This window comes from Musca autumnalis, unplaced genomic scaffold, assembly GCF_047663935.1.
Source record: "Musca autumnalis isolate F117 unplaced genomic scaffold, ASM4766393v1 scaffold_2, whole genome shotgun sequence".
NCBI classification, from domain to species: Eukaryota; Metazoa; Arthropoda; class Insecta; order Diptera; family Muscidae; genus Musca; species Musca autumnalis.
This window is the reverse complement of record NW_027411755.1, coordinates 223368076-223395314: the sequence shown is the minus strand read 5'-3', so window position 1 is coordinate 223395314 and position 27239 is coordinate 223368076. Positions and strand designations below refer to the sequence as shown.

The 27239-nt window shown below is 36.2% G+C and overlaps 5 protein-coding genes across 8 annotated transcripts; 2 read left to right on the top strand and 3 right to left on the bottom strand.

Annotated features, from left to right (window-relative positions):
* Window positions 1–168: 168 nt before the first annotated feature.
* On the bottom strand, window positions 169–26301 carry cni (protein cornichon). Of its 3 annotated transcripts, none has more exons than XM_073970941.1 (6): window positions 26166–26301; window positions 1335–1521; window positions 997–1267; window positions 817–929; window positions 608–751; window positions 169–493 (listed from the first exon to the last, which is right to left on the bottom strand). In XM_073970941.1, the coding sequence occupies exons 3-6, from the start codon at window positions 1144–1146 to the stop codon at window positions 466–468; spliced, it is 435 nt and encodes a 144-aa protein (XP_073827042.1). In that variant the 5' UTR covers window positions 1147–1267; window positions 1335–1521; window positions 26166–26301; the 3' UTR covers window positions 169–465. The 3 variants fall into 3 exon arrangements, with proteins under 3 accessions (XP_073827042.1, XP_073827044.1, XP_073827043.1); XM_073970943.1 differs by having other exon boundaries at window positions 1335–1448; window positions 26166–26297; XM_073970942.1 differs by having other exon boundaries at window positions 1335–1565; window positions 26166–26293.
* Window positions 8466–12260, top strand: GCS2beta (glucosidase 2 subunit beta). 2 transcript variants are annotated; one of them, XM_073970935.1, is made up of 3 exons: window positions 8466–8501; window positions 8788–10093; window positions 11316–12260. In XM_073970935.1, exons 2-3 carry the CDS (start codon window positions 9058–9060, stop codon window positions 11948–11950), a joined length of 1671 nt encoding a protein of 556 aa, XP_073827036.1. In that variant the 5' UTR covers window positions 8466–8501; window positions 8788–9057; the 3' UTR covers window positions 11951–12260. The 2 variants fall into 2 exon arrangements, with proteins under 2 accessions (XP_073827036.1, XP_073827035.1); XM_073970934.1 differs by lacking the exon at window positions 8466–8501 and having other exon boundaries at window positions 8524–10093.
* Window positions 12257–13107, bottom strand: Lamtor3 (Late endosomal/lysosomal adaptor, MAPK and MTOR activator 3). The gene is made up of 3 exons (XM_073970944.1): window positions 12951–13107; window positions 12627–12819; window positions 12257–12565 (listed from the first exon to the last, which is right to left on the bottom strand). Exons 1-3 carry the CDS (start codon window positions 13013–13015, stop codon window positions 12428–12430), a joined length of 396 nt encoding a protein of 131 aa, XP_073827045.1. The 5' UTR covers window positions 13016–13107; the 3' UTR covers window positions 12257–12427.
* Syx5 (syntaxin 5) lies at window positions 16716–18893 on the bottom strand. The gene is made up of 2 exons (XM_073970936.1): window positions 17765–18893; window positions 16716–17699 (listed from the first exon to the last, which is right to left on the bottom strand). Exons 1-2 carry the CDS (start codon window positions 18510–18512, stop codon window positions 16951–16953), a joined length of 1497 nt encoding a protein of 498 aa, XP_073827037.1. The 5' UTR covers window positions 18513–18893; the 3' UTR covers window positions 16716–16950.
* LOC141395278 (BOS complex subunit TMEM147) lies at window positions 25603–26960 on the top strand. Its single transcript, XM_073970938.1, has 4 exons — window positions 25603–25802; window positions 25917–26058; window positions 26190–26411; window positions 26480–26960. Exons 1-4 carry the CDS (start codon window positions 25726–25728, stop codon window positions 26726–26728), a joined length of 690 nt encoding a protein of 229 aa, XP_073827039.1. The 5' UTR covers window positions 25603–25725; the 3' UTR covers window positions 26729–26960.
* The last annotated feature ends 279 nt before the right edge of the window (window positions 26961–27239 follow it).

Genomic DNA, 27239 nt, shown 5'->3' with positions numbered 1-27239 from the left:
ATCCATAAATTGTTGTTTTTGTTGTAGTAATTAACACCCTCTAGACAAAAGTCGTAATTTTTTCATAGATAAGATAATGTTTAGTTGGGCCTCGTGATTATCTATGTTTTTGTTTAATCTAATAAATAGGCATAGAAAAGCCTTGACCAAATAATACTCATTGGGTGGTTTAATTTAAATTACACATTTCGTTTATTTTTTCTCTTATTATAAATAAATTTGTTTTCTTTTGACTAAAATTTTGTTTATTATAGAGAAAATTATAATATTAAGAAAATATTAAACAAGTGCTTACATATCCACACATTTTTTCAATGTTAAAACGCTTTAAGATTTTGATCTTTTGTTTTGTGTTTTTCGGTTTATTTGTTGCATATTTAATGAGGAGAGGGGAGACAATATGATAAAGACGGCGACGAGGAGAGGAAGAGTGGTACAGATGACAAAAACAATGCTGATGCGTTTTTACGTGGAGATTAGGGAATATACCATTCTAAAATTAAACAAAAAAAGAAATAGCACACATGTTAATTTTGTTTCATTATTTAGCACAAAGGGCTGGGTGCCAAAAATATATGGCGACGGTCAATTAAAACAAAATACATACCCATATATGTAGTAGAAGAATGAAATTAAATAAATAGCCAATTTAATCCAACCCTCTCGCATATTTTTGGTTAAATTATCGGATGATAACACTGTTGTGGGATCATATAAACCTGGACCCGACATTACTGGACGATTCTTGTAACTGCGGCGTAAAGAATGACATCATTGTAAGCAACTTAATTATAATCTAGGTTTGTTATAACTTACCGCCATATATGATAGGCAATCAAAGGTATATTGATACACAATGAAAACCATTCTCCACACACCAAAAACAATAAATTCAAGAATATATGGAGTATATATTCAGGTAACACCAGCTGAAATTACAAAGCAAAATATGTCACTGCCTTCTATAGTATGTACCTCCGTCAAACATCAACTTACCGGATTTAAGCTATTACACTGATCTATGGGATTCTTATAATCCGTTTTCAATTCATCAAATGCAATAACATGAAATATTGCAAAGAATATTAAAAACGCATCCCCTATCAATGCAATTATATATGTAAATGCTGTGAAGTTGAAAGCCATTGTCGTCGACTCGAGAGTATTATTCAGCAGCAACAACAATTGCACACACAAATGATTAAAAGGCGGGTGGTAGTGGTCTCAATGTAAGTTGATTGTTTTCCCCAATAAATTATTGGTTAATCTGCAATATTTAATTGATTTCCATAAATAAGGTACACAAATTATCAATTGCAAACATATTTACTTACATTTTTCTGAGGAAAAACCTTTGAAACTTTTTCTAAAATACCTCTATGTTCCTCGGCCGAAGTTTTGTCATGATAATTGACAGTTCTCTCTGGTGGTTCGATTTATTTTGTTATCTAACGAAAGTAATCGATAATTTCCGATAGTAATGGGCCGTTATCCATTGAAAAGGTGTGGCAACGACACAAACTGAAAAGATCAATTGAACTTGCCAATCCTCGGGGTGTAAAAACCTGCAAGAATCTACTAATTTTTACTATTTTTTCGATAACATAAAGAAAAAATTGTTATCGTAATAAAAATTTTAGATTGTTGCAGTTTCTGTAACAGAGCATATGTATGTGTCTTCGTTTGCTCAAAATTTGTACAAATTGTTACTGGATGTTGTTCGTTTACTCTACAGTACAATGCAAAAGACCTTAGTCGTTTATAAAAAGTTACTGGACTTGTATAAATTATTGAGTAAAGAGCAGTACACATTGTCAGTTTTGAATGTCGAGCATCGACAACTGTCCTACCATCCAGCAAGCACAAAACATTTTGCGTTTGCATGTGCTCTATTCCTTTACGTGCCTGAGGTTACCATTTCTTACCATTTTTAACCTGCAAAGTGTTCCCTTACTTTTAATAGCATACAATTTATATGATAGCAGTTTACCACTTTTGCCATTTTCTGCCACTGTTACCATTTTTAAAAGTAGAGGAACAGACCAATGCCTGGAACAGACCATGACGGATCTTATTCCACCATGGAACAGACCAACTATTGTTATTAATAAAATATTAATACTTACCCCCCGTTTACACATGCAAGTGACAGTTCGGAAAATACACTCACAAAATATTTTGTGGTTGCCTGATGACTGATACAAATTACCGGCCCCACTGGTAAGCAACCGATTATTTGAGCAAAACTGACAGTCAAAACTTAAGATAATTCGCGATTCTCCCGAAAGATCAATTTGATCGCGGAAGAGCTCTTCTGAGAATCCCCAGCATAAAGTACTTGTGTCCGGGTGTCGATTCTCGGGGAAGAATCCCAGAATATTCATATGGGAGATCTTCAGGAAGATCAAAATATAAAGAAAAATTAAAAAAGAAGAGAACAAATAAAATTTCTCTTTCATCTTTCTTTGGGTTTTGTTTTTTGTTTCTTTCATTTGTTGTCGTTGAGTTTCCACCTTCTGCTATGGTAATTAGTAGACATCGGATTTTGCATATTTGCATATTTTTTAATATTAAAGATACGAAGATCCTGATTGGACCAAAATTCGTTTCAAAGAAATCTAAATTCAATGGCAGGGTCATATTTCGTATTTATTTTGCATATTTGCATATTTTGCATATGCACAAAATATGCAAAAAAATATGCAAAATATGCAAAAAATATGCAAAATATGCAAAAAATATGCAAAATATGCAAAAAATATGCAGAATATGCAAACAGATTTTGGCCGAAAATCGTCATAAAAGTCGTAAAATTGTCATTTAAAGTTGGAAAAACCATCAAAAAATACATAACAGTGTTCTAAACTAAGACTATTGACCGTATAACGTCGATTTTTTCAGCAGATTAATTTGTTATTGAGACCATTTACGACAGTGTGGTGTAGGGTATAAAAATATGATATCGTAATACCATTTTTTTATTATTAAACTATGTAAGAATATAAAATTTGATAAAATATCAAACGTTTTGTGTAAAATTCAATATTTTCTTTTTTGTAGAATCTTAGCCAGGGAGCCGCATAAACCTTTTAGTATTATTAGATTTTAAGATTGCCAAAGTTTGAGCACAATTCGAATATGTTAACACGTGGTACTGGGGCCTCGAAGTTATGAAAATCTATTTTTTTTTTTTTTGCTATTTGGCGACTTCGACGGCCCATATATGTGGAACGGTTAAAGCTACTTGCCCGTATTACGCATTTAATTAAAAGCTATTCTGTTCATAACATTTCTTGCTCAACAACAATGTACGTAAGTGTTACTGAATTCGAATTAATAAACCCAATGTCCCGAAAAATGCCTTAGGACAAAAATGGAGTCTATTAAAAAAAAAAAAAAAAAAAACTTTTTTCTTCCTATATTATGAAATTTTAGCGAATGAAAACGAATATATTTTACTTTATTTGAAAATGTTGCCTATTAGGGCGAAGATCTATTTTAATGTTAATTTTAATTCATTTCTCGTTGGAGTCGAGCTTTATGACCGATGATGTTTGCAAGTGGAAAAGGAAAGCCGAAGATTCGAACCCTCACAACCACCATTATGTGACATGGTTCGCCTTTTGTAGAGACTCATCAGACATATCGGCCGTGGAATGGCATCGCTATCCAGCAAACATTTCCTTTTTCAAATGCAATTTTGTTTTTACAAAGATGGACATTTGTACATTCATTGTATGGCTTCAATGACAAACGCTTACATTTAGTTCATACATATTTTACCTTACTTATGCCCGTAATTTCAACGTCTGGGTATACGGGTACGCAGCTACCTATTAGTTATCTTTGCCTACGCGTAATTTCTACATGCCATTTACCGAGGCGTGTAAATTTTGAAATGATGTGGTAATATTGGTGATTTTTATTCATGATTTCGCAAAATCATTGCCACATAGAAGTGTTTTACAACTTTTAACACATTGGCAACGATTAACCAGGTAAAATCCTTGATGTAAGTAACACGGCCGTTTTTGACTCAGTAATGTTACCCATGCGTTGTATGTTGCTTACACGGGATATATCTGTGAACTCATAGATAACTAAGCGTTGAAATTACGGGCATTAAGGGACTGACATAATGTGGTTTTGGAGCCATCTGGGTACAGATGACAACTTGGTGATGAACTCGACTCCTTGCTATGTCACTCACAATTTTGAAGTTATTTACCCTCCTTTGCCCCTCCTGGTAATTGATGTTCTGTGGTCAAGTTGCAGAATCTTTTTCAAGAAATTCGGAGTTAAAGTTTAATCTCTTGAACAACAATCAAGTCTCACTTGTAATTATGCCTGGTAAACCTTTTTCAAAGAATTTCGGCAGTTGATTTTTGTAAATTTCGATTGATTATTTCTGGAGAAATTTCTATCTTTGCTTTGTTAAGATTTATGTCGTCTTTTGGATCTTTACGGTGTTTTGCACTATCAGTTCAAACAATGCCAGACCAATAAGTTCAGGACTAAGGTACCACATATGATTTATCATTTTGCTATTTCCTTTATCTGATATTTGTTTGCGAATGCCTTTCTATTAAGTAAATCTTCAATGCGGTTTAGATCTTGTTTTGGACCTAAGAATATTTCTGAATATCCTTTTCACTATTTTTTGTATTAAACTCAATCTATTGTCTCTATTTCTTTTTAACCTATTGATAATGTTTACCCAATATATCCTATATTATATCTATATAAACATTATCTTGTTCATTATACGTTTTGTAAAATCAATAACCCAAACTCTCACTTATAACACTTAGTTTTTGTCGTGTGGGATACCAAATAAATAAATAAAATAGAAAAAATCATTCTTGGGGCGTCCAGTCTCGAACGATTTAAACGCAAGGTGCTTCTACGGCCTCTTGTTCTTGGGAAGTGGGCTGGGCAGTATTTTTAAAACACTCTCGCCTACTTCGAACTTGGATTTGTCAATCGCATACTATTATTATAGAAATCGCTTGAATATGTTTGGTTGATGTCCGGATGTGCTTCCAAACTTGCAGTCAAAAATCCCTCTCAACAATTTTCTAACAAGTTTGTACGGTGGTACAGAAGCTCTCTAATATATGCTCGAGCTCGTGGACCCCATTTTTCTAGGTATTTGTACACTGCTAGTTCTTGTTTCTCCCATGAGCTACTGTCAGTTTCAGGAACGCATAGGAGTTGTTCTTTACCCCCATGTGATACCAGAACAGCAACCCGTTTTTTCTTCTCTGTTTTGAGAATATCTGGTAATAGTTTTCCATGCCAGTGCACACAAATAGCCTCGTTCCTTGAAGTCGTTGCGTTTATTTTTCACGGTTTATTCTCCGCTGTTCACGGATAAAGCTTCTAGAGACCTTATATTTGTACGGATCCTCTCCGATAGCTTCTACTGTAGCCATAATGATACTAGTAACGTTCCTATACACCTTACAGGGGTCTAGCACCCATGACAATTGCATAGTTACGATTTTCTTGAAGCCACGCTTGATTGTTTTCGGGACAGATGGTTCTTCAGATTCTACGATACGTTTAGCATAAAAACAAGAGCTAGACCTCATTGAAAATCTATTGAAATACGAAAACATGGACAAACAAGTATCAGAAAAAGGAAATAACAAAATAATAAATCACCTGTGGATCTTAGTCCTGAACTTGTTGGCTTGGCATTGTTTGATCCAACGGTGCAAACGCCGTAAAGAGCCAAAAGGCAACAAAAATCTTAACAAAGCAAAGATTCAAATTTCTTCAGAAATATTCGATCCAAACTTCCAAAAGAACAACTGCCGAAAATCCTAGAAAAAGATCTGGCATAATTCTTGTTGTTCAAGAGATCAAACATTAACTCCGAATTTCCAGGAGGCGCAAAGTATGGTAAACAACTTGAAAGTTGCGAACTACGTAGCAGAGCGTTCTTCAAGTAGTCAGCTATACCCAGAACCAAAAAACCACATGATGTCTGACTCTCGAATAAATTTAATTTAGAACAAAATGTCAAAGACATTTGTTTTCATTCCAAAAATTGATAAAAATGAAGAAAATGTTTTTTTAATAGTCTCCATTTTCGCACAAAGGCGTACCTAGTCACGTTTTTCGGGACATTGGCTTTATTATCTCGAATTCTGTAATACTTACGTAGTTTGTTGTTCAGCAAGAAATGTTAAGAACAGAATGGCCTTTAATGCTTAATATGGACAAAAAGCTTTAACCATTCCAGAGAAATGGGTCGCCGAAATCGCTAAATAGCCAAAAAAATCGAGATTTTCATAACGACAGGGCCCCAGTGGCACATGTTAACATATTCCAATTGTGCTCAAACTTTGACAGTCTTAAAATCTGACCCAACTAAAAACTTTATGCGGTTGCCGCCTTAAAAAATCCGACATCGATTTGTTCCCTTTGAACAATAACCAGCCCAACGCTACAAATCATTACAAAGAAAGTATTGAATTTTACATAGAGCGTTTGATATTCTATCAAATTTTATATTTTTGCATAGTTTAATAATAAAAAAATTGTATTACAATACCATACTTTTATACCCTACACCACACCGTCGTAAATGGTCTCAATAACATAATAATCTGCTGAAAATAACGATGTTATACGGTCAACAGTCTTAGTTTAGAACACTGTTATGTATTGTTTTTCGAACTTTTATTGACAATTTTACGACTTTTATGACGATTTTCGGCCAAAAACTGTTTGCATATTTTGCATATTTTTTGCATATTCTGCATATTTTTTTTGCATATTTTGCATATTTTTTTGCATATTTTGCATATTTTTTGCATATTTTGCATATTTTTTGCAAAAAATATGCAAAAAATAGCATATTTTTTGCATATATTTTGCATGTTTTTGATATGACCCCAAATATCGAAAAATTGACACTTAAAACGCCTAGATCCAAAATTTGAGTCCAATCGGATGAGAAATAAAAAACATGCAAAAATCCGATGTCTAGTAATTAGTTGTACGAACTGTACGTAATACTGTTTCCTCATTCACTTTGTTTTTTTAGTTAAACTTGGCAAAACCTGGACATGTGTTGCGTTTGTCAATGTACTCATAATATTATACGTCCCATTTATATCAAAGTTGTGTAGAAAGTGCATATGAGAATTATATACAACCAAATCAAAAATGGCAGTAACAATCATCTGTTGGCCTTCCAGAAAAGTATTCTGTTATTCATTAGTACGATCATTTGACAAATCTAAGGAAAAATGTAAATAATCGTCTGCTCGGGTTTCAGAAGAGTATTATTATATTATAGACCATTTAGATATGACTTCATTCGCCGGATTTAGCACATTATCAGGTTTTATTTGCTAAATCCAGCCAAAATCTACCAGATTTCCCATACAAAAATAAATCCTCGTATTAAGACGATTTGTTTTAAATCTGGCGTAAATCCTCGTATACAACTCTGTTTTTTGCAACATGTTGCTAGAAAATACAAAAGGTTGCAAGCTGGCACAAGAAACAAGGTAGATGCATCGGTGAATTGCTACACTAAAAATAATTTAAAATGTAAAAATTTGTAAACAAGGTGGAAAAATTGAATTTGTTTTGATGTACAAAGATGATTTTAATCAACCAAGGCTAATATTTACGATGTCTAAACGATAAAATAATTCGTTTATTTATTTTAGATGGGCAAACTGTGATAAAATAATTCTTTATTTGCTCTCTAGTTAGCATTAGTAGCATAATGTGCTAACATTTTCAGTATTAAACAATAAATTTGTAATTTGGCGTATATCCTTTGAGACGAATTCAATTTACAAAAAAAAAATTTGACGTTTCAAATTCGATCAGATGGGCTGATGCATAGAGCTGGCAAACCATCGATATTCCCAACATTAGATATTTTCGATATAATATTTTAAAATATCGATTGCTATCGATATTATCGTTAAGTTGTCAACACCATTAATTTGGAGATGAAAATGGCGGAAATGTCAATGCTTTTCTTGATATTTTGTCCAAGTTGTTCACAGAAATGTAAAAGAGAACAAACAGTTGCTTTTATTTTATAAACATTAAAAAAAATGCATTTTACTTTTCCGAAAAATGTGTACGTGTAACTACGGACGTACACACAAAACCAAAAAGCAGCGAAATTTCTATTTATTTCATTGAATTTTAGGTTGCGAATTTTTGTTCCGATAATATCGATAGGCAAAACTATCTATCGATATTTAATTTTTAAAAAATAATCGATTTTATCGATAGTGCCATCGATTTTTTGCCAGCTCTACTGATGCATCTACCTTGGTAATTGTGCTATGAACAAAAATCAGCTGACTGCCATTTAAAGCCTTTAAAATGTGGAATGTGCAATGAGATTTGTACTGGATTTATTAAATCCAGTCGAGGATTTATGGCTAGTCTAAATGAGCTATTATTCGCTAGGACGACCGATAAGATACTTGCAGTTCTGCAACAGACCAATATTTGATGTGCAAGAAGCTACAACTTTTTACTACGATAAAGGCCTGCGTACATAAGTTGCTCTGCCTGATTGCCTTGCTTTCCTGCTTCATTTTTGACATAATAAAAATAAAAGAATAAGACCGAGGTAATTTCGAACTGGTTTGCCCTTTTCTTTTTTATTCTTTTATCAGAAGTAAGCAAGGTAAGCAGGCAAGGCAGCTTATGTACGCAGGCCTTAACATTTCTTCCTTTATGTTATCGAAAAAATAGTAAAAATTAGTAGATTCTTGCAGTACTGGAACAGACCATCAGTTTCAGTGTTACTTTACCGTACTATACGTAACCATTGTGTAACGTTTCCCAGTAATTATAGATACCTCCTCTTTTTCGCAATGCAAAAAACGCCGGTCCATTGTCATTTCACTTCGTTATCTTTTCACTAACACATCATCGTAGAATTACAAAAATTACAATAAAGTTATTAACAATTAAACTCTGAAATCGAAAGAAACACGTAAGTGCGTGTGTTGTTTCTTTTTGGCAAAATTCACCCACCAACAACAAACACAATAAGAAGAAACAATGTTAACTAGTGAAAAACTTTGTGGCATATCTTCGGGTCTTTTGTGGTGCCTATTGTGTACTTTCACATTCACATTGGCTGAGGTTCCACGGCCAATTGGAGTCCCGCTAGCAAAAGCCACACTCTATACACCAGCATCCGATAATACATGGAGATGTTTGGATGAAAGTAAAACATTGAAATTTGTGCAAATCAATGATGACTATTGTGATTGTCCGGATGGTAGTGATGAACCAGGAACTTCTGCCTGTCCCCAGGCCACATTCCATTGTGTAAATCAGGGTCATCGTTCACAAGATCTTCCCAGCTCCAGAGTAAATGATGGCATATGTGATTGCTGTGATGGAAGTGATGAATATCAAACTGGCAAATGCACAAATTCATGCGATGAGTTGGGACGTGTTGAACGTGAACAACGGAAATCACAAGCGGAAATGCTTAAAAAAGGTTCTGCCAAGCGTTCTGAAATGGTGTCAAGAGGACAGCAGTTAAAAGCTGAAAGGGAAAATCGTCGTCGCGAATTGGAGCAACGTCGCCAAGAACAAGAGGCGCTGAAGAAAGAAAAAGAAGAAATTAAAAAACAAGCTGAATCATTGGAATCTGAAGCAATTGCCTATTTCAAAGAACTTCACAAAGAAAACGAAGCTGCCCAAGAAAAGCAAGAAGCAGAAGATAATTTACAAATGCCCAATGAAGCCACTGACAAGTTTATGCACTATGACACGAATAAAGATGGTTTTGTTGAAATTATTGAACTGCAGGTTGATATTAACTTAGACAAAGATCGTAATGGTGCTGTCAGTATTGAAGAAGCTAAATACTATCTCGATGAACGTGATCGTGTGGATCTAGATACGTTTATAACTCTTTCTTGGCCTCGTATCAAACCTATGCTGATGGTAGCACAGGGTATTTTTAAGCCACCACAATTGCCAAATGAAAACAGTGATGATGGGGAAGGTGGTGAAACGCAGCAGAAGGGTGAACATTCCGAATTAGATGATATGATAACGGAGTACAATGAACGTGGTGAAGGTAAGTGTATTTGCGTTGTTAGAGTTTTGTGCTTTTGTGAGGGATGAGTTGTCCGATATAGTCCATCTTCGAAATTGGCTTAATTATGAGAAAAATGCTACCATGTGCGAAGTCGCGTAGCCGACTTTATCACCTGTCCGTAGGTGAAAGTCTTAAATCCCAGGACGGAGGCCAGCTATTGGGGAAATATTACAATTTATAAGAAAATTTTGGGCGTTAGGCCGTTTATATTATAGCCTTTTTGCAGGGTTAACCTTCTTAATGAGGATTTATTTGACGTATACACAAAGGAATTGACATTTAAAACCCAGTGGGTTTGTTAAATCCGGTTATATATAAACGTACTATAAGTAGTGTTTAGGCGCGGCCTTGCGATTTCGTTGAAATTGTTACCACAGATATTAGCTATTGTTCTGAACACAAAAATATATTTTTCATCTGGCGGAAGTCCATACTTCCCGAGATATGGACCTTAAAATACAAAAACCGACAAGTCACACGTAAACCTGACTTGTTCTCTCAGGAAGTAAGAACATACCTTCGAAAAAATGTTGCCGTCATAATAGGGACAGAGAACAATCCGCTTTAAATATATTCAAAACGTTCAGATACATGTCCTTAAACTGCACTTTTGCCGTCAATTTTGAAATTTTGTGTTGGAAGAAACCGAGGTCGTGGAGCGACAAGTCCATATTCAAACCTAATCTATGTCTGTAAGAAGTATTAGGCTGTGCCAAGTTTGGTCCAAATCGGTTACTCCCTTTTAGAGTTATCGTGGGTACCGTTATACATACATATATAAAAGCAATTGAATTGAAGGGGGAGGTACCACAAGGAGTGGACCGATAAGGCTCATCTTTGAACTCAATCAAAAAATATTATGAGTTTTGACAAAATATTACAATGTGCAAAGTTTGGACGGATAAATCGACTCCAAATTGTCTGAAACCAATTTCGTCCAAACATGCTTGGGATCCAAGATCATTACATCAATGCACATTGTTGATCATAGGCGTACCGCCTGATGGGGTATAAAAAACACCTACGACTGTGGCATTTGTGGTTGGTCCTTAACATTTATATTCAAAAACCCACTGGTTATTAAGCAATCTACGGTTTGTGTCCCTTAATTTTTACCTAAAAATTCGTAAAAATCATGTTTAGTGCAACTTTGGATTGTTGATAAAAATCAGTTCTTAATAAAAATCCCATTTATTTATAGAAATCCATCGTCCCCAGACATATCCCGAAGATGGTGAGGAGGAAGAAGAAGAAGGCTATGAAGATGAGGAAGCTGATGTAGGTGAGGGCACCGTTCAAGATACCCACAACCCAACACCGGAATATGATGCTGAAACTCAACGTATTATCGATATGGCGAATGAGGCAAGAAATTCCTTTGCCGAGGTTGAACGTACTATACGGGAAATTGATCAAGAAATACGTGATATTGATGATCAAAATGCCAAAGATTATGGTCCTCATGATGAGTATGCCATACTTGAGGGTGAATGTTACAAATTTGAAGATCGTGAATATGTCTATACCCTATGTCCCTTTGAGCGGGCTTCACAACAGGGACGCAGTGGTGGTTCTGAAACAACTTTAGGTCGGTGGGATCAATGGTTGCATGAAGGTGATCGTAAATATACCAAACAAAAATATGCTCATGGAGCGTCCTGTTGGAATGGACCACAACGTTCGGCAATTGTCCATTTAAAATGTGCTCTAGAGACGCGTATCACATCGGTCAGTGAACCAAATCGTTGTGAGTATTTCTTTGATTTCGAAACACCAGCAGCTTGTGATGAAGAAGCATTCCATGCTGAAGAACAGCGGTTTAAAGATGAATTGTAAGAAGAGAGGGAGAAGAAGAATGCATGGCATGCCCCATAACACAACTACAACTAGAATCCCATCTTATTACAGGCAGTTATTTATGGTAAAAATTAAATTTCTTTAAGAATAAATATTATTAAAAAATTGAAAAAAATATTCGATCACTTTCACCATGGAATTTGTTTAAAAAGTTTTTGTTCAACATCTCTAATTATCAGCGTAGTAGTTTCAATGTGTTGTAAAAACAAAAAAAGAAAAATCATTCCTCTTTTTTGATGTATTTATATAGACATTTTTTTTAAAAATAAATGAAAAGATATTAGCTAAAGGTCTAATTTTTGTTTTATTTATAAAAAGTTTTTATTATATTTTAGCAAAATATTATACACATATAAATACATTATAATAAACTTACAAATATGTAAATATTTAAGAGAAAATTATCATCAAGATTTCATAATGGATGGTAACAAGGAGACAGAGATAGGAATCGTATTAAGATTCACTGACAGCAAGTCTCATATCTTCTAAATAGGCATCCAATTGATGTTCCAATGCTAAAATATGTCCTGTATTGCAATTTTCTGAACCGACAAATGTTAAAATTAATGGTAATTTGTTCATTTGAACAACCTTTAAAGAGAAATATATTCTTTAGGGAGGAATCTTGACGCCAGAAGTATTTTCAACATACCTGATAATTCGAATACATGGATATAATGGTTTTATTACGTCCCAAACCCAATTTTCCAGCCTGATCACTGGCCGTTGTAAAAGTCGATATAAAGGAGGGCGTTAATGTAAAATCTACATTTTTCTCTTGACTAACACGCATTACGGGTGCGCCATCACGATCTGTTATTTGTATTATATAAAGACCATGGACCCTAAAATATTAAACAAACAAATTATAAATTATTCCCGACAACAAAGGGAGTCAAATAGGAATTAAAGGTCATGATTAAAATGTCATTCTGTTTTGACCCACTTTGCATACTTTTAAACCATTATTACTTACTTCTTCAGTAGTCCTTCAAAATAATTATTTATATCCTTGGACATAACCAACGATGGAGTATCCATCAGGAAGTTTTTTTATTTTTATCCTCCGTCTTAAAACAAAAATCAAAAGAAAACAAATTCTTATCAGCTGAAGTAGGGGATCTATAGTCTGATTTACTACCGATTATTTAAGGGATTAGCAAATCGACGAGAAATCGATAAATCAACAGTGGGCAACAAAGAAATCAAAATTCATGAGATCGTCTTTGGACGGCTTATTGTGAAGTTATGGATTTCCATGTAAAGGTTAGGTTTGCAAAGTGGCGCTGTGCTGGGCCAACGCTTAACATGTGCGTCGTCGAATAGTAACCTAAACACGCGAACAAAATTTTCTTTAAAAATGTAAAATGTTGGTCGACTTCCGTATTGTCAGTTGCTTTGTATGCGTACACGAAACTAGGGGTTCATAAGGGAAGTATGGACTTCCGCAACTAATGTTATATACAGTTAGTCAACTATATTATTGCAAACGATGAATTTTTAAAAATTTTGATGTTTAATTAGGAATTACTACAAGAAATTCTTTCAATAATGTTGGGTGTTTTGTAAATATCTGTCGATTTACTTGTTAATGACAACATCAAGCCAACAAATTCAGAAATCGGTCGGAAATAACAAAAACAACGGGCAAAAAGGATAGGTACCTATCTGGTTTTTGCAGTGTCAACTGAATAATTGCAAAATGAATGAATGTGCAATAAAATCGAGGGATTTTCCGTCGATTTTTTTCAATTAAGGATTTTTATGACTTTTATGGTATGTGGACATGTAGATCCATAATTTTTGATCATAAATTACTTTTTGTGTGTGTAACATAGACAGTATATTCAGAAAAAGAGAAAGTCAGGTAAACGGTTTCTTAAAATATGCTATATTTGGTCTATTCCAATTGTAATAATGGCAAATCCGAAAGAGAAATCCTTAAAGTCACCTCTCGTAAGCTGAGAAGTGTATACAACATAATATACCGCTCCGAGAAAGAAGCCAGGCTAAAACTGAAGGCGTTACATGGCTGGCCCAAAATATTACCCCACGAATTGACAGGAGAATGATTAAAGAAATTGACAAAAGAGCACAAAGCAGCACAAGAAAATTGCATTTTTTAATTAAAAATGAGTTTGGAGTAAGTGTGTTACATGGAAGAGTCAGAAAAGTGCTGCACAATAACAAGCACTCAGCACGAATGAGTAGGTAAAAGCCATTGCCCTCCGACAGCACAATATATAGCAACTATTCAGACTTGTTACAGACAACTTTTCACGTCATTTTTAGTATCGGCGCGACGATATATTTTCTGATGAGACTAAAATTATGCTGTACTATCACGATGGGTCCCAAAAGGGTTTGCGAAAACCCCTTACATCCATGGAAAACGGGAATTTAATACATACCGTAAAGTTCGGTTGTATACCAAGCAGTGTCGTTGGTAACATCCAGATTTTGGAGGAAATAATGACAGAGGAAGTTTATTTAGATGTTTCAAAACATGATTTAACCAAAAGTGTCAAGAAATTTAGGCCTGTTGGCCCTTTCAAATCCAAACAAATTGCAATATAAGTACTACCAAGACAACGCCCCCTAAGCATAAATCTAATTTATGTAAGACTTGGTTGTTATACAACTGTACCAAAGTCATTTACACCCCGTTCCAATGTCTAGATATTAACCCCATCGACAATTCATGGGTACACCTGAAGGAAAAAGTTGGGAATAGACCCGCCAATTCATGGGTACACCTGAAGGAAAAAGTTGGGAATAGACCCGCCACTAACCTGGGGGACTAAATAAAATGCAATAAACAAGAATGGCAAAAAAAATACCATTGGAAACTGGCATTCAGAAACTTATTTATTAAATTCAGACACGTTACATGCTGTTTTTGATGTCGAAGTTGGGCATACGAAATATTAGAACCAACTTTTCGGAAAATGCCGTAAAGGAATGAAAAGTTGTGAATTTTGCAATTCTTTAGCTGACAGTACAAATAATGAGTTGTTCTCATTTTTGTTAATTTAAGGAAAATGTTTTTTTATTTTTTTATATTAATAAACATCTGTAAGAAGTATACTGTTAACAAAAATATTAAAAATTATATTTATTTATACCAATAAAATTGTTTTATTTTAAATTTTGTAATAATTTTGGTTTTGCAATAATTAAGTTGACTAACTGTATATATTTGTGATCAGGTGACGAGATCTACATGTGAAAAATATTCATCCCGATCCGAGCTTGCCAAATTAACCTCATCCGACGCTATAAGCTTTGTCAACGTCTTTGTCCTGGCGGTATCTCTTAAGTGGGGTACACACGATCAGTTTTGACTGTCAGTTTTGTTCAGTGTGGCCATTCATTTTTGCCAGTCATCAGGCAGCCACAAAATATTTTGTTGCTGGACGGTTGTATAGTTATCGATATTCCGAAAAATCGACAGACAAAACTGATAGTGTGTACTCCGCTTTAGAGAATCCTATTATAGAAAACAGGTGATTTTCGTCAAAGATTTTAAATGCAAGCAAAATATATTACAAAAGTGGAATCAGCCTCAAGGATAACAAGGATACATACACTTTAATAAGATCTCATCGAAAGGATAGGATTAGACAACATGTATTTTTGGACGAAATTCGTTTCAGACAAGTCCCGGCCCACACTAAGTCCATATTTAAATTAGGCAATTTTCCTTGCGGCAATTGTCAGCTTGAACGAGAGAGGTGAAGCATATGGTAACCCTTTGCCTCTCAGCACCCTCTCTCACCGACAAACTGACAATTGCCGCAAGGAAAATTGCGTAATGTAAATATGGACTAGGTGAATTTCATTAAAAATTTCATGAAATTAGGCGTTCTTACATCGAATTCACCACTACAGCAATTTCATGATTTTACTATACTATGGAACTCGATCTAGAAAGGCATAATTTCAATATTTTTTTAAATGAAATTACTCTAGTGTGGACCGGGACCAATTTGGAGTCGATTAAGCCTTGTTCGTAGCCCAAACTTTGAATCTCGTAATATGTAATGCAACATTTTTTCAAGTTCGAAGAGTTCGGTCAAGTTCAACAAATTCAAAATTTTTCGCTAAAATGGTGTGCACGTTAACCCAAGAAGGGAGTAACCGATTTGGATCAAATTTTTCACATCGCAATATTTTTTCCAGACATAAATCATGTTCGACTATAGACTATATCGGACATTAATTCGATCATTTTAAAATGTTTTTCCTTGCTGTCTCTATTACGACGAATTGTTCATGGGGACATATGCACACTTCCTGAGACAATGGGCCAAATTCTCTATAACTCCTGTCGGTACAAACTAAAATTATTAGTGAGCACGATGACTTACGAATTGAGTAACCAATTTGTATCAAACTTTGCACATCATAAAATGTCTTCGAAACGTACATCAAGACCTAAGAAGGTCTATATCAGACAACAGATTCGGTCGGGTAACTTCCTCCAAATTTTGGGGATCGATTTGAAATCTTTTCTTTACGTAATGGTCCAAAAATCCCATGATGACCAACATAAATGGCTGGTCGTCGCGATAACTATAAAGGATTTAGTCTAAACTTTGAACATAGTAAAATATTTTCCAATCGTACATCAAATTTTATTGCCTTCTCACTCACTTTGATGCTTTTCAAAAATTAACAAATTTTATTCAATATTTTTTTTTTTTTTTAAATATATATTTGTCATTTACATATCCGATAGTGTATTTAAATTAAATTACATGTTTTTATTTTCCCGTTCTAGTTTCTTCTTCTCAACACTTTCTAGATTTCAAATTTACATCCAAAATATTTCGTATAGATAGAAAGTTTTCCTTAAAGGAAATTTTGGGGGAATATCTATAGGCAATTAGTAAGTTAGTATTAATGATCAATAATTACATTTGATCATAACAATCATACAGTGTGGTACATACATATATACGCAAATATTTTTACTATGTCATAAAAACAATAAAGAATATAAAGAAAAATATTAAAACGCCAAATATTTTAATCATTAGCCAACGATTTTTCGATACCGATTGGAAATATTTTAATATTTCACTATGGGCGGCTTCAATATTTAGCTCGGCATCCTGGATATTTGTATCAATGCGTTCAACAATTTCTTCCTGTTCCTTAACCATGTGGGCCAATTGTTGGAAGATGCCACCCAATTCAACAATTGTCGATTCAATATTTTGCATAGTTTCGGCTCGTTGTTGGACATAATTATCGGATTCATCATAAATGGCCAATTGTTGTTGGGTTTGTATACGCGCACCACCACCAAGTAAGGGAGATGTATCATTGGCCGATGACATATCAATACTAACTTCTTGATTCTCTTCACTGAGTAGGAGAGAACCTTGTTTAGCGGTGGCAGGTGAAATTGAGTTCATTGGCAGAGCTGCTTGACCAAATTGATCACGTCGAGATTTTTGATGTTTTAGATTTTCGGTTCGTACTTCAAGGATTTGTTTGAAATCGGTACTCATACTTGCAAGTTTGGATTGAAGAGCAAGGACCATATTAGAGGAATGTGATACTAAATGCTTGCCGTTCACGGTGCGACGTTGGTCTTTTGAAATTTCCTGCAGTTTGGCTATGTGTTGGTTCAAGGCATTTAAATCGCCCTTAATAATGTAGGTAAGTTCTTGGATTTCCTGGGGTCTGTCATCGAATAGGGTACGCTTTTTGGCCACTACAAAATAAAAGTATGTATTAAAAAGAGAAAAATTCCTTTTAGTTTCCTTGTTTTCTACTCACGCATTGTAAGCTTTTCCAATTTGGCATAGGTACTGGCAATATTTTTACCAATCATTTTTGCCACCATCATAAATTCCGAATAACTCTGAACCTGTTTGGCCTTTCGTGGATCTCGTATGTTTACAGCACGAGATATATTACGCGATTGCAGCGAACGTATCGCATTGTTGAATTCACCGGTACGATCTCTGGCAGCCATGACCACAACACTTTCTTTATCGAAAATATCCTCTAAATCGTCGTCGATTTCCTGTATGGGATGACCTCTACCCGAAAATTGATCCGGATAAGTGTTGTTTGTTGATAGTGTTTCCACTTCCTGATAGCTGCCTGTTACTGCTTTCAAAGGCTGTTGAATGAAATTTCGTATAGCTTGTCCCGACGCTGCTTGCTGAATGCGCGATGATAATGAACGTAAATTCCACTGACGTCCTGCTTTTGTATACTTATCGTCGTCTGTGTCGTCTATAGGCACTTGGTTATGTGACTGTTGTCCACCAGCACCACCTCCAATATTTAAAGATGTCTGGGGATAATAGTTTGCTTGTTGCTGTACACCAGTATTCAGTAAAGGCGATGTGGCTGTGGGGCCAACACCGTTATGTCCAAATAAAGGATTGTGTGGGTAACTACCACCACCGTTTTGCAATTGCTGACTATTTGGTGTCTGTTGCTGTTGAATTATTAGAGGATAGCCCTCTTCCTGTGTTGTTTGATCTTGCTGATGTAAACGTCGTCGTGTTTGCATCTCATAATCTACAACTGCTCAATTTTGTAGCAGTTACACTTTGGCCTTGTGTGTGTCGTCTCGGAATCAAGTCACCACAACAATTCGTCATTCACTCAATTTACTTGCTGCTACACTATTCCAGATTGTTTTTTTTTTATTTCTTATTGCACTTTATTCACTGCCTAACTGGATTTGTTTCTTATTGGAGTTGTTTTAAACAATGTTTGCGCCCGAGAGTATATTTTTCCGTAAACTTTTTCTTGCACAAAACATTTATTATTTCCAAATTATGGGAAATATTTTTGTTTTTTGTAAAAATAAAAAATAATCCGTACACATAGAAAGATATGATACGTGGTAGGTAACACACAACAGCTGTCAAAATGTTTAAGAATGAGCAATAGGATGACAGCTTTTGTTCGCTAACAAAAGTAACGTAACGTAAACGTGAAATAGACGTAAATGAGCGTAATAATTCGGGCAATTACCAAGGTAGATGCATCAGCCAACAACTACAACAAAAACCAGTTCAGTACTGTGAAATGTCAAACATGTTTTCCAAAAATAAAAGCCCTGTTCCTTTACGTGCAACAATCTTCAAGTTTTACAACTTTTTACTCGAAAAGCGTTCCTTTACTTCAGACACCATACAATTCATATGGAAGCAGACTACAACTTTTGCTACTTTTGCCAGATATTCACACTATTTTTCAGAGTACGTAAAAATACTTTAAATAACATTTCCAATCGTTTCGTTTCGTATTTTCCATAGGAACAATACAAAACGAAACATAACCCACGTTGGCCGAGCTCGCTGTTTAGTTTTGTTTTGATTACATTCGTGAGTGCAAACAAAACGAAAAGTACTCAACTCCACAAGAGTAGATAGAAAACGGAATAGTACTAAACACATGTAAATAAATCAAAAACGTTTGGTGGTTGATAAAATTCACTGTGGTATACTGATGCTAACTTATAGGGTTGTTAAGCAATCACATGTGCGTGTGTCTGAGTGTGTCATTGACAATACGCACGGGAAACGTTTCCCAAAAATACTTTTTGTTTCGGTGGTGAATGAAACAACTCGGCAAAGCATAGCCGAAGTTACAATTCAGCAATCGTACGGTTTCTTTTTACATTGAAAAGTTTGTGTTTTTGTTTTGGTTGTGAGTATGAAACGATTCAGAGAAGCTGAAAAGTTTGTTGCTTTGTGTGATTGGTACGGGAATCGTTTTGTTTGTTTCCGTTCATTGTTATTTTTTCAACAAAATTTGCCTCTCGACACCCTTTCTCACCGACAAACTGGCAATTGTCGCAAGGAAAATTGCCTAATGTAAATATGGACTAATATTGCGCTTTCAATTACAACAAATTTTCTGACAGCTTGCAGTACATCAGCTGTTCTGATGCGGGTACCTGTATGATTGTGCCATGGGCACAATGAGCAGCAAAACTAAAGACAATCTAATACACAGTTTGCATTTAAGTGGATCAGCCAGTGGGTTTGTGTTTCAAATGTCAGAGCGTAAACCAGAGAACTGCGTAAGTAGCTGATTTTGACACTCATAAGCCACATGCAAAAAAAAACAAGCGTATGTGCGGCTTGCTACTCTAAAAAATAAATGCAAGTGTTGCTTGCCATTCTCAAAATATGTACGAGTGTGGCTAGCCACTCAAAAAATAAGTTATTTAAAAATGGATATTTTTTGACACTTGCGTATGCATTGCCAAGTAGTTTTAAATACGCAATTACATTTTCTGTTTTACTTTCTTGCTCATCGCACATCAAGTGTTGTTTTCAACCCTTGTAATTCAACCGTTTGTCTTATTTTCTCCGAGAGATTGAGAGCAAAAATAATTTTCTAACACTGATTTTCAAAGGTTAGAAGAGCATTCAAAAGCACGCATAACATTCCAAGCAAATAAAGAAAATCACACACAAACGAAACAACAAAAAATAAAATTAGAAATGTTTATTTTTTGTAATGTTGTGTGTGTGCTTCCACTTGATAAGTCACTTGGCAAACTATCTACGATTGCGAGTTTTGTAACAGTGCAAAATATGATGAATACTTGTTTTACTTATTACGCACAAGCAACGGTCTTGATGCGTCGCAAGTATTTTTGGTGGTGGTGGAAAAAATACAGAGTGCAAGAAAACACACGCATTAAAAAAACAAAATGCCCAAAAAACTTGTGCGTGCACAATTGGCTTACGGGGACAAGTAACTCATTGATGATCTCTGGCGTAAACGTCAAATAAATCCTCATAAAGAAGGTTAACCCTGCAAAAATCTAGATCTAGTGCAAACACCGTTTAATATAACGTTTATATATAACCGGATTTAATGAACTCAGTGGGGTTCAAGTGTCAATTCCATTGCGTATATGTCAAACAAATCATGATAAAAAAGTTTAAGTCGGCAAAAAGTTATAATATAGACAGACTATAAGTCCCAATCTGCAAGTCTCTGTTTGTAGGAGAGGCATGTAATGGGAATGGATATGGAAAAAAGGAATCAGTTCCGACACACTTGATCAGCAAAAAACAAAAAAAAAAAAACAATGACTTTGTCCGTCTCGAAAAATTGGCAACGTACGAATGTAAAATAAAAGTCCGTTCGGTCTTCAGAAAGCCTTATAGAAAAAGGTAAAGTTCATTCCCTGCAAAATTCCCAAGAATGCTACTAACGTTACATTGCACATGCTAAACAATCTCACCCTCACTGACGACGAACTGGACATTACGCTGATCGCAGCTGAGTCAACAAGGAGGTCTGACGATGACATGGACGACGAACTGGACATTACGGTGATCGCAGCTGAGTCAACAAGGAGGTCTGACGATGACATGTCCACCGACGGTGATGTGGTCGAAAAGGTTGTGGACCTAGGTTCGCAACCCCAGACAAATCGCATCCAGCCTGGTCCTGTATCGGCATTAGCCGATACTAAGCTTCGGAGGCAGATTGCCACTGAGTCAATGGATGTAGATGGAGAATCTAAAGAGATTTCATCAACAGCCACTGACTCTAAGTCGCTGACCAACGAGGAGGAATCAACGGAAACTCCAACAATAGCCATTGACTCTGAGTCTCCGGCCTGTGTTGGCATAACTGCAATCTCCGCCAAAGAGGCTGCAGATACGAGACACTATAAACGTGCGGGCTCGTATTTACGCAAGTTCGTGGGAAGGGACGCGAGCTCGCACACAAAGAGGGAGGTTATGTTCATCAAGAGTAAGCTCAAGTACATCAGGAAGTTCGAGAGAACTTATCCTTAATTAACAAAAAAAAAAAAAATAATAGATTTTGTTTCGATTTACGTTACTGATTCGATTTGCGTTATAAAATAATATTTGTTCCTATATGGGTTTTAATTTCATGAAGGGGGCATTCATATGTTCTTAACATCACACGATGTTAAGAATCATCCCGCCGAGAAATAGCTGTATCTCAGATTATAGGCCTGACATTAGCCCGCTCTTGAAAGGTCATAATCGTCTGGTCCTGGGGGACTTTAATGCGCATCATGAGATGTGGCATTCGACCCTCGGAAACGACCAGAGAGGTACAGCGCTGGCTGAGCAGATTGATAGCTCTACGTTTTGCACGGTCAATAAGGAGGGCGAAGAGAATTATTTCGCATCAGATTTCTTCCTGCCGAGGATAAACCACCACAATTTACAATGGATGATGTTGGCAGTGACGTCAGAAACGCTAAATCATCCAAAGCGTGGGGCCCTGATGGAATCTCCATGATAATGCTGAAGCAGCTGGATGAGCCGGGAGTGGAGTATCGCACTAAAGTTCTCAACTTGTCGTTAGCCAACCTCGTTGTTCCCGAAGTCTGGAAAATGGGCAGGGTGGTCTCACTACGGAAGCCAGACAAGGATGTCAGCAAAAGTGAATCATACAGGCCGATTTCGCTTTTGTCGCCCGTAGCAAAGACACTTGAGGCCTTACTCCTCCCCAGTATCAGAAATAGCTATCAAGTTGCCGATAATCAGCATGGATTCCGTAAGCAGCACAGCACGACAACAGCGCTGCACGCCATTACCACATATATCTGTCAAGGACTGAACCAGAGACGACCGTGCGATAGAACAGTGATGGTGGCGCTTGACTTATTAAAAGCCTTTGATAAAGTCAGGCACTCCACGCTGTTTGGCGATATTGAGCAGACAACCCTCCGGCCAAGTTTGAAACGTTGGATAATCAACTATATGTGTGGACGCCAGTCGTACGTGGAATTCAGGAATAAGAAGTCCAAACCCCTTAGGGTGAAACAGGGAGCCCCCAAGGTGGGGTAATATCTCCGGGACTGTTTAACCTCTACCTCTCCTGTATTCCACCCCTTCCATATGGCATCGAGATCGTTAAGGATTGCGGATGATTGCAAGATCCTGGCGTCGGGTACCTATCCTGATGACATCTGTGAGAGACTGAACACCTATTTAACCGATGTTACCACCTTTTTCCATTCGAGGAATATATCGATTTCCGCCACAAAATCTACAGCCACTCTGATCATCATATGGACAGCTAAGTTTGGACGTGAGTTGAATGTCGTGGTCGACGGTAGCAGAATTCCGACCACAAACTGCCTAAAATTTTAGGGGTCATATTCGACACTACATTCACGTCGTGCGCACACGTCACAGCTATCTGCGACAAGCTGAAAAGTAGGAACAAGGCCCTTAAGTCCCGCCTGCAGCACTTGGGGTGCTGATAAAGAAACCTTGTTGACCACATATAACGCGATAACGCGGCTTCAGTCTGGTCCCCGAGATTATGTGATACGAATTGGAAAAAGATTCAAACTTGCCAGAATGCCGCCCTAAGAACAGCCTCCTCAAATCTTTAGTGGACCATCTACATGAGGAGGCAAAGATTCTTCCAGTACGACAACACAATGAGATGCTTTCGTTGCAGTACCTGCTTGGATGTTATCGTGTGAGCCATCCCAATCACCATCTTGTGGGTAGGCCCGGCCCATTCAGGGAGATCAGGAAGGATATCCATGCTCTAGAGGGAGAGGTCCAACAATACAGGAGAGAACCCCTAGATCAACAAGCATATCAAGCAGGATTGAATAGCATTCACACGGACGCAGTTGCCAAGGCCTTAAGAAATTATAGTGTGAATAAAGTACTCGGAGTACATCCTCCATCTATCGCAGCTGAGGAGCGTCAGCTGCCACGACAAACCAGAGTAGTTTTAGCTCAACGACGCTCGGGATATTGCAGTCGCCTAAATTCGTATTGGGCGGAAATCAATCGCGCCGTGCAAGACATATGCCCAGTATGCGGCATGGGCCCGCACGACACACAACACCTTTTTAACTGCCCCGCCAAACTTACCCATCTAACTCCAGTGGATCCGTGACTAAATCCCATCGAAGCAGCCACTTTTCTGGAACTGGAGGTAGACCCAGAGCCAGATTGAACAGAGGAACGAACAAATAAACATAACAAAAACACTGTTACAACAACAACAAGACGTAACCCTTTGAGGGTTACGTCTTTGGGCATTTCAGGTGACGATATATATATTTTTTACAATATTGTGAACTATAGCTTTGTTCCAGAACTAAAAAGTTTTTACAATTTTTACGACTTTTACACATTTTACCCGAAAAACCGTTCCCGTACACAAAAAGGTTGTAAAATGTTCACTTCTCTTTAAACAAAAATGGCGCTGAATTACACTCTCTTTAAAAACTTTTTACTCGACAAATTTGAGCGTGTAAAAAACAGTAACATGGTTGCCGGCGTCTGATTGGCTGGTACGCCGACTTTGACATTTGTTCCAGTTTTTTTACGTATTTTCCATTTTTCCGTTCCCGAACTATTTCAAAAAAAACTTTTGTGTGAAAACAATTTTTTTACAGTTCTCTCTTTTACGAGTTTTACTATTAACAAGTACGGGAACGAAGCTAATAATAGAATAGGTCATGGTACAATTACAAAGGTAGATGCATCGGCGAATTGCTACAACAAAGCAACTTTTTTTGTAATGTAAACTGTCAAAATTTTCGCCAAATGGTCTCTTGTTGTCTATTTTTATCGCTTGTGTCTGTCTATAAAGTGTAGACATTCTATCTCTTACTTACCGAATCATATGGTTTTTTGTTTTGATTTTTTATGGCGAATTCCTAATTTTTTGTTGTTTTAGATTCGATCAGCTATCTACCTTTGTAATTGTAGCATGGAATAGGTATAAGGTGCATACCTATATACGGACGTATACCCTGGGCGTGTGTGGTGAAAAAAGTAGAACCATAGACTAATTAATGTAGAGACAAAGAATGACTCTCACCATTTATCTGCGGCGACACAGATGTCGTTTACGCATGTTTGTGGTTTGAGTGACAGGTACTTGTTTCACTCAAACGAAAACTCCTAAAAATATTAACATTTACGAACTATATGCCTATCAAAAAGAGTGGCATCGTTAATTTCATATGTAAAGTACATTTTAAAATGGCGAAGTTTGCAAACAAAGACCCTAATTGGTAGAAAAACAAATAAATTGTTTTCGAAGTTGAGTCATTTGACTAGCCCCAGTCTGGCTTGAGTCAGATGACTAGCCCCAAATCGATTCGTGCGACATCTGGTTGAGAATGAAAAATGAGAGCGTTCGTAGTCTCTACTTAATTAGTCTATGGTTTAACTTTGACAGAAAGTTATTGTTTGTATGTGTGTGTGTTTTGTATTTTAAAAACAAAAGCCCAAAAAAACATGAAGTACAATTCATTGCAAAGGAAAATTATTTGTTTTACGAATGAAAACATTTAAGTAAGTTTCGGTCGCGGAGTTTGTGTTTTAAATGCGATTTGGGACTCAACGTATTTGGGTAATACGGATGCTCAGAGAGCGTTGTTTTGGTAGGTTGGTGAAATATTTGTGTTCGTCCCGTCGTTATTTAGGTTTAGCAGTAATACAAACTTTCCATTTCGTACATTGGAATCAGCCATACAAGTTTACGATCCTCTAACTCTATACGTTACAGCAACTTTACGTTGCAACGTACCATCCATACGTTTACATTTCATTAAATTGAGTTACATTTTTTCCTTTTCCTCATACACTTCACTATTTTGACATTTCTCTTTACGATTTCTCCCTCTACTACAGATCGTCGGTCAGCACTTTTTTTATAAATAAATTCGACGTGCCAATTAATGAGAAAAGTTTTCTTCAATTAAATTAAAAGTTGTATGATTAACAATGACTTTATATCATTTTGGCAACTGTGTGGCATTGGTCTATGTACCATATTATATGACCTATAAATATTCCGGCCTGTAAGTATGATTATTGCAGCAAGCACAACTACAACAACTACAACAAATGGAAGCAGCAGTAGAAGTAAAAAAACATGACATTTAATAATTAATGAAAAATTCATCCATTTCTAGGTCAGAATATGGTGCATTTTGGAAATGTATACAAGCTGGTGGTATTTATGTTTTCACACAATTATGTAAAATGCTGGTACTGGCCACATTTTTCGATTCCGATTCACTGGGTGCTGGGACCGGTGATTTTAACTTTTTAGCGGTAGGTAAAGGTGTTGCCTGGTGTGTTAGTGTACAGTCGATTGGAATTGACTTATTTATCTTAAGATTACATGGCTTATCTAAAAATGTGATTATCATCTTACTTACCTTCTCTTCTTTGTGGTTTTGTAGGAATTCTTACGCTGTAGTGTGGATATTGCAGACCTTTTAGGTTTTGCTGTTATACTATCACGTATACCCGGTAAAGGTCATAGCAAATTGATAACTGCTGGTTTGGGATGGGCTGCTGCCGAGGTTGTATTGTCACGAGGCATTATGTTGTGGGTGGGAGCCAGAGGCACTGAATTCAGTTGGATTTATATACAAAAATGTCTGGAATCAAATGTGTTATTGGTAAGTATGCTTAAAGGTTATAGAATTGATGAAGATTTACTTACTAGTTGCTCTTTCCTGTGTTGTAGATTCAACACATTACTACTGCCACATTGGTGTGGATGTTCACCCGCCATGACTTGAACAAGGCCCTCAAACCTTTGGTAACAATTTTATTGGTGGTCACCATTTTCAAAGGTGTCTGGTTGGAAGGCATCTTAAGTGTTCTCAGCTTTGGTCCATGGTCCACAATAGCATTGAAGGCTTTTGTATCCTCATTAATCGGTTTTGTTTCACTACACGTTTACACAGGTTTAGCTCAACAAATTGGCATTTGAATAGTTTAAAAAAAAAGTGTTTATATCATTAAATATACTAGTATGTATGTATGTGGGTGTTTTAGAATATGCTACTACTTGTTCAAATATAAAAAAAAATTATATATATTTTCCGAGAAAAAATGTAACATAAATTGTTAGCAAATAGTAAAATGAAAAAAGAAGACAAATTATAGAAAGTGTGTGAAATAAATGATTATAGATATTTTAATTACAAATGTGAATTTAAAAATTACCTTTTTACTGCTTAATTTCTTGGTAAAGTTTGGGAATTAAGATGGGTTTATACGCGAATTATCGATTGTTTTTGAACTCTTTACCTGCCACAGGAAATATGGACATTTATATTTCTGAAAAATCGTTGTCAGAAGAGCGGCGTAGCCGGCTTAGTATTATTACTTTAAAGATACGACCGAAGCCTAGCCGTTCCATGAGACTTTAAGACATTTCTGTGGATACTTCAAAAAATTAAACCCTTTGCCTTTGCATACAAATTTGGAAGCCAGGTATG

Bases quoted from the DNA above. Each gene is read 5' to 3' on its own strand.
- Syx5 (XM_073970936.1), bottom strand. From the start codon at position 18,512: ATGCAAACACGACGACGTTTACATCAGCAAGATCAAACAACACAGGAA. The intron at 17,700-17,764 runs GTGAGTAGAAAA...TTTATTTTGTAG, and splicing joins ATTGGAAAAGCTTACAATGC to TGGCCAAAAAGCGTACCCTA.
- cni (XM_073970941.1), bottom strand. From the start codon at position 1,146: ATGGCTTTCAACTTCACAGCATTTACATATATAATTGCATTGATAGGG. The intron at 752-816 runs GTAAGTTATAAC...TTTACGCCGCAG, and splicing joins ATTGCCTATCATATATGGCG to TTACAAGAATCGTCCAGTAA. The intron at 494-607 runs GTATGTATTTTG...GTTTAATTTTAG, and splicing joins TTCTTCTACTACATATATGG to AATGGTATATTCCCTAATCT.
- GCS2beta (XM_073970935.1), top strand. From the start codon at position 9,058: ATGTTAACTAGTGAAAAACTTTGTGGCATATCTTCGGGTCTTTTGTGG. The intron at 10,094-11,315 runs GTAAGTGTATTT...ATTTATTTATAG, and splicing joins GTACAATGAACGTGGTGAAG to AAATCCATCGTCCCCAGACA.
- Lamtor3 (XM_073970944.1), bottom strand. From the start codon at position 13,015: ATGGATACTCCATCGTTGGTTATGTCCAAGGATATAAATAATTATTTT. The intron at 12,820-12,950 runs GTAAGTAATAAT...TTAATATTTTAG, and splicing joins TTTGAAGGACTACTGAAGAA to GGTCCATGGTCTTTATATAA. The intron at 12,566-12,626 runs GTATGTTGAAAA...TTCTCTTTAAAG, and splicing joins CCATGTATTCGAATTATCAG to GTTGTTCAAATGAACAAATT.
- LOC141395278 (XM_073970938.1), top strand. From the start codon at position 25,726: ATGACTTTATATCATTTTGGCAACTGTGTGGCATTGGTCTATGTACCA. The intron at 25,803-25,916 runs GTAAGTATGATT...ATCCATTTCTAG, and splicing joins ACCTATAAATATTCCGGCCT to GTCAGAATATGGTGCATTTT. The intron at 26,059-26,189 runs GTAGGTAAAGGT...GTGGTTTTGTAG, and splicing joins GTGATTTTAACTTTTTAGCG to GAATTCTTACGCTGTAGTGT.